Genomic DNA, 10,205 nt, shown 5'->3' on the forward strand with positions numbered 1-10,205 from the left:
ACGCAAACCACAAGGGACTTCCTTCCTCTAGTTACTCAAGACACCGTGCTCGCTCTCAAGTGTCTTTGCACGTGTTGTTACAACCACCCAGACACCCTTCCCTCAGTCCCCCTTCCGAACCCACCACCACCACACCCAGCCACGTCCTCATCCGCGAGCTCTCGGCTCAGCTGTCACCTCTTCCAGGGGAGCCTTCTCTAGTCCCCATGCTCACACACCTTCCTGTGTGAACCTATTACAACCACTGTTCCCCATCAGAGCTTTTCTCCCACTTTCTCTCTCCTGACCAGTCCACTAGCGGTGTGAGGGTGGGCACCTCATCTGTCTTTTGCTTTGCCGAAGGCAGCATCTTCGCTAACATGCTGAGATAGACGGGTGGGCGCAGCAAGAAACAAGAGAGCTTTCTCTGATTTCTCCCCAGCCAGACGGCGGCCTCGGTGGAGAACAGGGAGCGGACGCTGAGTGGTCCTGCGTCCCCTCGTGAGTAAAGCACACACTGCTGCTCACCAAATATTTTTTCCATGAGGAAAAGAAAGCTTTCTATCATCTGAAGAAGTGACTCCAGTCTTGGAAGTCTGCCTCTAAGGAATGCCTCAGGCCTGTTCAGAAAAAGGAACCAGACAGTGGGAGAGCCCCCATGGCTCTCGGTCACTCAGGCACCTTTCTGTTTTCATACTGTGGTACTAAGTGCCTGGCCTGCTAACGCTTGCTACTCCCAAGGGCAGGGAGAGTACCAGAGCTCAAACAGCACCTTACTGCTTGAAAGTCGGAACAAAATGTAACACACCAGTCCCACCCTAAGCCTGCCGAACCATAATCTGCCTTTTGCCCGATTCCAAGGTGTTCCCTGGGTACATGAAAGCTGAGAAGCCCCAGTGCCAAGTGCAGGCCGACTTTACCAGGATTTGGGTTCTCCGAAGTGCAGGTAATTGATGCTGTACAGGTCCATGTCTTCGGTGTGCCAGGCAAAGGATGTCTTCCACATGCCGAAGTACAGGTATGGGGTGTTCACGCCCTCAATGGTGATCCCGCTCTCCTTTTCCACCAAGTCCAGGATTGTTTTCAGGCGACCAATATTCCACTCATCAACATGCTGCAGAGGAAGTTACACTGAATATAAACTGAGGCTCTGAACCCACCAATCACAGAGCAGGTCACAGGTGAGCTGTCACTCCTAACAAAGATTAGGAATAATGTTGAAACTACATGGCCCTGAAGACCACAGCACCCCTCACTTGCTGTTCAGAGCTGCCACTGGAACTGACGCCATTATACCTCTGAAGGGCAAACACCAGTTGGTGAACAACACTGAACACTAGTACATGAAAGATGAAAAAGGAGGGACAGCCACCTGTTCTAAACCCAAGAGGAAGAGTTTGCACAGAAGCTAAAGAAACTTAGGTCAGGACATCCCTCGTGGTGCAGTGGTTAAGAATCCGCCTGCCAATGCAGGGGACAAGGGTTCGGGCTGTGGTCCAGTAAGATCCCACATGCCGCAGAGCAACTAAGCCCGTGCACCACAACTACTGAGCCTGCACTCTAGAGCTCGCAGCCACAACTATTGAGCCCACATGCCACAACTACTGAAGCCCACACACCTAGAGACCATGCTCCGCAACAAGAGGAGCCACCGCAAAAAGAAGCCCATGCACCGCAACGAAGAGTAGCACCCGCTCGCCGCAACTACAGAGAGCCCGCGTGCAGCAACGAAGACCCAACTCAGCCAAAAATAAATTAATTTAAAAAAAAAGAAAAAGAAAGAAGCTTAAATCGAAAGAGGAAAGTACTGTCAAACCATAAAAAATACAAAGCATGGGAATCAACTGTACTCATTTGTGACTTATCTAGCCCTTATGGGCAGTGTCTTCAGTAAAAAGTCTACAGTGTGGGGGCTTCCCTGGTGGCGCAGTGGTTGAGAGTCTGCCTGCCGATGCGGGGAACACGGGTTCGTGCCCTGGTCCGGGAAGATCCCACATGCCGCGGAGCCTGCGCGTCCGGAGCCTGTGCTCCGCAACGGGAGAGGCCACAGCAGTGAGAGGCCCACGTACCGCGAAAAAAAAAAAAAAAAAGGCTACAATGTTATCCTGAGTTGTAAAGGTCATCGAGGACCCCACTTCCTATAAGTACGTTCTGGATTTATGCCTACAAGCTTCACTTCCCACCACCCAAAAAAGCTGTTATCGACAAAATTGGAATCCACTTTTTAAACATCTTCCTTCAAATAATTTACAAAAACAATAAATTAATCGGAGTGATAATCCCTAAAACACCCTACAGATTTTTTAATCATCCAAAAAACAGTCCCAAATATTTCTTCCTTGTACCACGTCTAAGGCTGTTCTCTATGCCAAAAAGCACTAAATCCTAAGCCAATGCAATTTGTTAAAACAGCTTTTGCTACAGAATCTTGTTTGAGGATTCCGAAAATCTAAATATGTTCCTCTTCTTAAATATATACCCCTTCCATTATATTGGTCAGTGATCTTTTTTCTTCAGAAACTACATTGCCCTCCCCCAACATTTCATTTACTGTGATCCCACCCTTTCTAGAACTCATCAGAGCTACCACCCACGGACTCTTCTAACAACCCTTGCTAAAAACACCATATCATCCAATTCACACGTAGAGTGGGAGAAATAAAATTCAGTCACATGCAAAACTACCCACAATTAAGTGAGCACAGCCCATCACCTGGTGGTGGGCCATTCCTTTGTCCAGACACCCGTTCAGCAAAACAGCTTTTTGGTGCCCACTACATGCTGGGCAGATGAAAATGGTATTAAATTACAAAATGCTGCATAGAGATCCCAGGAAGTCTCACCTTTTCATAGAGAGTGCCATTCACATCTGCACCATAGATTGGGGGATTGAATGTGAGATTTTTCCAGTATTTCCGTTCAAGCTCTTCAAATTCACTATAGCGTGGGGTACAGTACCTTTAAAAAGTTAAAAAAGAAAAGTGTTAGCCACTTATAAGGGACTAAATACATGAGGCATTATGAACGGCACGAGGCACAATCCTTGTTCCAGGGATAGCAAGACATTTCAAATGAACAAGACATAACCTTGGCCTTCAAGGTTCCAATACAGTACCCAGTAACTCCCTCAACATTCTGGGCCCAAAAAAGGTAACATACACAAAGATGTAAGCCCATCTTCCTTAAGAATGATATCCTCCACTCTTTCAAGAGACTCTACTATAACTACACACTGCACCCGTCAGGAGTGGCCTGGCCACACAGGGAGAAAATAGGCTTCCAAACCTGTGAGAACCAAGACTGCAAATCCCTATGTATCCACAGACAACCAAAACCCAGCACATGGAGAGCTGAGGCCCTGGAACAGAATTTACTTCCCTGCACTCTAAGGAAGCGTCTCCAAGAGGGCTAACTTCAGTTGTCACTGCTACATTCCCAGCATCCTATGCAGTGTGGCTAACATTCAACAAATAATCACGCCTGAAAACCAAATATTTTAATAAAAATAGAAAATAGTCCTAAAAACATAAAAATAGGTTTCTGCACATCATATGTTTCATTTAGCAAAATACATGTGTATACATATGCTCACACACTCAAATACACACACACCACTATCTATCTATATATATCTCCCCACATAATACCATTAAAAATATCTGTACTCTTTTTTTTTTTTTTTTTTTTTGCAATATGCGGGCCTCTCACTGTTGTGGCCTCTCCCGTTGCGGAACACAGGCTCCAGACGTGCAGGCTCGGCAGCCATGGCTCACGGGCCCAGCCGCTCCGCGGCATGTGGGATCTTCCCAGACCAGGGCACGAACCCGTGTCCCCTGCATCGGCAGGCGGACTCTCAACCACTGCGCCACCAGGGAAGCCCAATATCTGTACTCTTTAGCTCAATAATCACATACTGAAAACTTACTCCCAAAACAATCTTTTAAAAATTCAAACCACTTAAAAATTACTACACAATTTAAAAAGAGTAACGTGTAAACCTAATACGTATTTGAAAATGCACACTATAACTCAAATGGCCAAAAAACATGATAAGGAGTGGAAGACCAAAATGAAACTGTGTGGAGATAATGAGATGAGTGGGGTAAAAAAAAATCTTACTTTAAATACTGCCTTACATTTTGATGTTAAACTAATGAATCATGAAGTTTAGAACTCTCAAGTTCTAAACCCTTTAAATACAAATAACTCTACTTCCAACTGATCTGCTTTAAAAGTTTAGGTTTCTACCCACTGGGTTTTCTTAAAGCTGGCTGACCACACAGACAGAAATCAAAGGTAAGAACTGATTGTATTTCGGATGAAGGGAAAAGACACAGGACCGGCTGATTTAAAAAGAGGTGTCCTGAAAGAAGGTAAGGCCTACCATATGTTGATGAGACAGGAAGAACAGCACAGGGGCCTGAGTGAGGCCAACCCGACGTGAAACAAAGCAAGTGTGCTTGGCACGGCGCAGAGCTAGGAAGCAGACATGAAGACGGCACAGCCTCTCATCTGCGGCATGGCACACTTCTTCAACAGGCTTTTACACAGATTCTCTCATTAGACAGCAGGTTGGCCAGCAATAGAGATGCTTTAAGAGTTAGGCTGCCAATAAAATTGGAAGCCCACACTTCGAACTGTGCTATGTCAAAGGAAAAGAAGGCAGAGCACAGACGGAGAAAGAGCGCGACCTGATGTGAGATGATAAAGCACTCCAAGTGTGAAGCCTGGCAAGCTGAGGCTCTACTGCGAGCCTCCACGGCAGAGCCGCAAAAACGTCTGGCTGGGGGCTTCCCTGGTGGTGCAGTGGTTGAGAGTCCGCCTACCGATGCAGGGGACACGGGTTCGTGCCCCGGTCCGGGAAGATCCCACATGCCGCGGAGCGGCTGGGCCCGTGAGCCATGGCCACTGGGCCTGTGCGTCCGGAGCCTGTGCTCCGCAACGGGACAGGCCGCAACAGTGAGAGGTCCGCATACCGCAAAAAAAAAAAAAAACAAAAAAAACGTCTGGCTGAAACCAAGATATGTGTGGACCAAAAAGGCTCAGGAGAAGAGGCAAGGGGGAGGGAGGAATCCCTTGTGGAGCCACAAAATGAAGAAGTAACAAGGGAAGGGAGAAGATCCAAGCAAGAGGATTAAGGACTAGTCAGAGCCCAACGAGGGGAACACACAACTTATTCTCTGTAAATCTGAGGTAATGAGAGCAAAATATTAAAAACAGCAGAGAAAAACAACTGAAGACAGCAGGCCTAAACAAAGATGTTTCCAACAGAGACAAGAATGTACAGATGATGGAGTGATAGAAAACAGCAACCAGCCTGGTAGTTCACTCACATTTGGTTAATGTCACAAAGGAAATGAGATAGCATCTGTAGGGGTAGTGAGGAGTTTGCCATGATTAAAGACAGGAGGACCCAGATGGAAGAGATTAACTTAAACTACGAAGGCCACTTTTTGATAAGTGGGTAGTATCAATACATCCGGCCAACGCTCCTCTTGAACCAACTCCAAGTTTCCCCTTTGCAACCTTGCAAATTATTAGAGTCAGAAAATGATCCTACTTTTGAAGGAAAAACAATGGGATTACTTTATGTAAAAATATGTACAAGTTTAGACTGTGACTGTGTACCGAGATGAGGAACGCTTCCATGTAAAGAGCGGACAGAGAGACAGATACTAGAGGTGAGGAAACTATTCTTCAGTGGGATGGCAGCAGTCCTAGAGACTGCTTTGCACGTGAGATATTAGGTCCCAGATGCTAGGACAGGTGGGAAGGAATGTGTTTTCACTCACTTATCGCTATTGGCTATCTTGCGGAACTCTCGAACAGTCATGGCTTTCTTCTGTATGTTGTACTGAGTAAAGAGGCCAGACTGCCCAGTCACCAGCTGCTGGATGGGGGCAGGAATGACCAGGTCATCAATATCATCATAGGACGCTCGTGGCTTCCACTCCTTTGGAGGAACAACCTGTAGGGAACACAAGAAACAAAAGAGATCAGAAACCTGACAAGCTGGTCAGAGTCCAAGAAGTGTGCAGGCCAACAGCCGATTCTACTAAGAAGTCACATGGATTTAACCATGCTCACCCAAACACGGCAAGTCACACTGTCATGCTAGCCCTGATCCAGTTCTGCTGCCAACTAGCTGCCTAGCTGCAATGATCTAAGGTACGGAATTCTCAGCCTCAGAATCTTATCTGGGCACCAAGACAGGAGGTTGAAGAGTTGATTCTCTCTCAATCTAACAGAAAGTTCACATGGGAAGCCAAATTACTATCAGAGTGCTGGATGAGACCGAAACCGAGAACGAGAGAAGTTGGATTGATGAAAACACCCTTCTCCACCAAGAGATGGAAGCACCACAGCAGCTGGCCCTGGGACACTGCTCTCTTCCTCCCTTTTAAACATTCTAAGCAGCTCTTCTCCAACCTAAAAAGAGATGCTTCAGATGTTAACGAAAGGAATTAACTTGTAAATAGGACAGCAAATATTCAACTACCACCAAGCCTGCCTTTCAGTAAAACTCGGTTCTTCCAGCCTTCATTTAGGAAAAATCTTACTGCCACCCTGAGTCCCAAAGGCCCCGTCCCCCACCTTAGCCAGCCCAGCCCGATGAGCTCCTTGGGATTCAATGTAGGCAATATAACGACTGAAGTTCCGGAACTCCTCCATAGTCGGGTAAAAGGTCATTATCCGAGCACTGGGATTCAAGGTTTCAGATTCAGAAGCCATTTTCCCTCCTTTTTGAGGTCACTTTGGTCAGGCAGGAATCTGAAGAAATACATTAAGAACATAAAATTATATAAAATGTGGGCTTCCCTGGCGGCGCAGTGGTTAAGAATCCGCCTGCCGATGCACGGGACACGGGTTTGAGCCCTGGTCTGGGAAGATCCCACATGCCGCAGAGCAACTAAGCCTGTGCGCCACAACTACTGAGCCTGCGCTCCAGAGTCCGCAAGCCACAGCTACGGAAGCCCACGCACCTAGAGCCCATGCTCCGCAACAAAAGAAGCCACTGCAATGACAAGCCTGCACACTGCAATGAAGAGTAGCCCCCGCTCACCACCACAAGAGAAAACCCATGCGCAGCAACAAAGACCCAACGCAACCAAAAATAAATATTTTTTAAAACGTTAAAAAAAATTATATAAAATGGGGCTTCCCTGGTGGCGCAGTGGTTGAGAGTCCACCTGCCGATGCAGGGGACACGGGTTCGTGCCCCGGTCCGGGAGGATCCCACATGCCGCAGAGCGGCTGGGCCCGTGAGCCATGGCCGCTGAGCCTGCGCGTCCGGAGCCTATGCTCCGCAGCGGGTGAGGCCACAGCAGTGAGAGGCCCGCATACCAACAAAAAAAAAAAAAAAAAAAAAAAAAATTATATAAAATGTAATTAAGATTGAACGCTGGAATTGTCAGTGCTGAAAGAAATTCTGAAGCAGCTGTAAGACCTCACACCTGGAATCTGCCTCTAGGCAGGTCATTTAAATGAGTAAGACACACTGGGACAGAAAAGGTTCTGTCTAAAGGATTCTAATGTATAAAATTGCCTGTATTTAAACCTGACTTATGTGGAGACATTGTTTCAGCTAAAAAAGGGAAACTATAATTATTTGGTTGTTGGTCCCATCTAACAAAGCAGCTGCCCCGCCCATATTTTCCCCTTCTCTTTTCAGCTGCTCCCTTATTCACACCTTGCTAACTGTTTCTAAGTATTAAATTCAATATACTACAACCAGATTTTTTTAAAATAAAAATCAAACTACGGGCTCCCTTCTAGGGCAAAGCTTTAAAACAGGATTCTAGATTCCTAAGAAAAGTTAGTTGGCTACCAGGTTACAAAGTTTAAGGCTTAAAGAGTACCCTGATATTAGTAGCCTGAGCTACGATTTTTAAAACCCTAAAGTGAAATTATTCTCATATCTAAACCAAAATGCAGTTTCGGCACTGCTATACGAAGTCAAGCTAGAGACTAGTTCAATTGCACTGTACCCAGAACTCAAAGGACAAAATTTAAACAGGCAATAAACTGGCGATAAAGGGCAAACTTCATAACTGACTGGAGGTGAAATAAATACTACTTTGTTTTTAGATGAGGCCTTCAGTTAAGTGGGTGCATCCCCATTGCCTGGTAACACAATAGACTACTTTGACTGAATAAGAACCAAGCACACCAGCTAAAAGAAGCCAGTTTAGAAGCAAAAACCGTATGTCCTTTTCTTTACTCAATTCCCCCAAATCTGGGTCCCAAAGCCATGGCAGTTCAGCTCCAAGAGTCCCCTTGAGAGCTGGAGCGATCAGAAGGGAGGAAACTGTGTCCAACCTACCAACAATCTAGTAAAAGGTTGGGAAGACAGCATGGAGTAGAACTGTCTCAGGTAGGAGAGAAGACAAGTTCCAGTACCTGCATCTCTCCGGGTTCCATTTCACCAAAAATAAAGCGCGTTCCTGGCCTGGTGCTTTCCTGCACCTCGTCAAACTTTGCATGGCAGATATACTGTAAGCCCTGTTTTACATACCAGGAAATTTACCCGCAGTCCTGTAATGTTCTCCTAGTGCTCCTGCCATTACTCTGTGCTGCCTACAGCATAATCTCCACTTAGTCTAAGCCCTTTACAAGGGCAGATCCAAGTGTAGAGGAACCTAAAGTTTTATGCAATCTTGAAGACCCTCTCTTTAAAAAAAGAATACAAAATATCTTACTCTTGCAAATTTTATAAAGACACATAATCATGTGAACAGTGTTAGGGCCCATCGTAGGGCCTCCCAAACCCCTAATGGGGCTTCATCTGCCTCTGGCCTTACTCGTCTTTGTAAGCCTAGAACCTAGAACAATGCACGGCACAGAGTAGGCACTCAGTAACTGTTGAGTAACCGATTTCTTTGCTCTTACCTCAATTGCTCATTCCTTTTCTTCTACCCTAGGATTCCCTTCCCTCAATCTATTTCCTGGGGAAAGTTCCCATTCCCTGACACCTTCCTCCCCCAACCCAGCAACAAAGCCTACTGGTTTAAGAGAGCACTGCCCCGGAGTTAAAACAACTCTGAATACAGATCCAGTCTCTGCCATTTATTAGCTGTGTGACCTTGGCTGTGCAAGCTGCCCGAGTCTCAGTTTCTCCTCCTGTAAAATGGGGATCCCAACCTCCTTGCCCTGCAGGGTTGCTGTGATTAACTCAGATGATGCAAGCGAAACGCTAAGCACTAGGCCGGGTACTTATCAACTCAATAAAGGGAGCTGTTGCTAACAACCACCTCAAACTCCCGCCCCCTCCCCTCGCAGATGCTCCCGCGGGTATCGCTCCCCAGGTAGCCCTCCGCTCCCAAGGTCCCCGAAGCTCACCGCGTAGACGCCCGGCCCCTCCCGGCCCCGCCGCCTAGGCGAGTGAGTCCGGGCCGCAGGAAGAAGAAAATAAGGCCCAGTAGACCCGCCCACCCTTCCCGACGTCCATTGGCTACAAGAGATTGGAAAGGGCCAATCTCAGGACCCATTTCAGAAGCGCCTGCTCCCATTGACCGAGAACCATGCCTATCACTGACCGTTGAAGACCGCCCTCCGCCCCTCCCCCACCAGAGCTCACGGTCACGGCTACAGAAGCAACAAACCTAAAGGATTCAAAAACCCTCTGGTTCTTACTTAAAGCCCACTGCCCCGGCAGGGCGAAGGCCCGACTTCTGCTGTCGCCACTAGCCGATCCCACTGCTTTCCCAGCCGGCGAAGGACGAAGCTCCGCCTCCTCTAAAGTAGGCCTCTGCGCAGTCGCACAGCGCTCCACAGAGTCAACCAATCCAGGGGCTGCCAGAAGCCTTCAAACAGCCAATGAACGCGCTCTGCAGCCGCCCCAAAGTACTGGCACATCAATCGGCTCAGCCTATGAGCGCCGGCTAGGGCTGTTGCCGGGAGGAAACGCTATACCACTCGCGACCGCGACCACTGAGCATCTCAGCTGAATCGCAGAACTGGCCAATCGCAGGCGGGCTTCTGACCGCCCGTAGCTAATCTGGATTAAAAGAGTTGAGTGCCTAGAAATGGGCTAGTTGGCCAGGGTAAAGGCACTGATGGGGTTGTTGTAGGACGTTTCTAACGAAAGGGTGGGGACAGTCTTCTGCGGGGTGAGTAGAACCCTTACCTAAGGTAAAAGTGCGCTGGGGACCCTTAGGGGTGGCTTCCGAGGTCAAGGAGTTCCTGATAAGGTGACCTACCTGTCCCAGATTGCCCAGTACTGTCTC

General features: G+C 47.6%; 1 protein-coding gene across 5 annotated transcripts in view; it reads right to left on the reverse strand.

Moving 5' to 3' along the window:
- KDM4A (lysine demethylase 4A) overlaps positions 1-9,722 on the reverse strand; it is a 42,439-nt gene extending 32,717 nt beyond the window's left edge. For 2 of the 5 annotated variants that reach the window (XM_089894591.1, XM_022575492.3), the window contains exons 1-5: positions 9,613-9,722; positions 6,574-6,750; positions 5,772-5,947; positions 2,823-2,937; positions 900-1,093 (exon numbers count right to left, since the gene is read on the reverse strand). In XM_089894591.1, coding sequence (XP_089750717.1) covers positions 900-1,093; positions 2,823-2,937; positions 5,772-5,947; positions 6,574-6,711 — 623 coding nt within the window. In that variant the 5' untranslated portion in view covers positions 6,712-6,750; positions 9,613-9,722. Of the gene's footprint in view, positions 1-899; positions 1,094-2,822; positions 2,938-5,771; positions 5,948-6,573; positions 7,058-9,318; positions 9,377-9,612 lie in introns of those variants that run through there. The other 3 variants (XM_022575493.3, XM_089894594.1, XM_089894579.1) reach the window with 3 other exon arrangements.
- Positions 9,723-10,205: the final 483 nt, after the last annotated feature.

This window comes from Delphinapterus leucas, chromosome 1, assembly GCF_059928025.1.
Source record: "Delphinapterus leucas isolate spDelLeu-1000000601 "Yukka" chromosome 1, BTC_Dleu_Yukka2, whole genome shotgun sequence".
Lineage (NCBI taxonomy): Eukaryota > Metazoa > Chordata > Mammalia > Artiodactyla > Monodontidae > Delphinapterus > Delphinapterus leucas.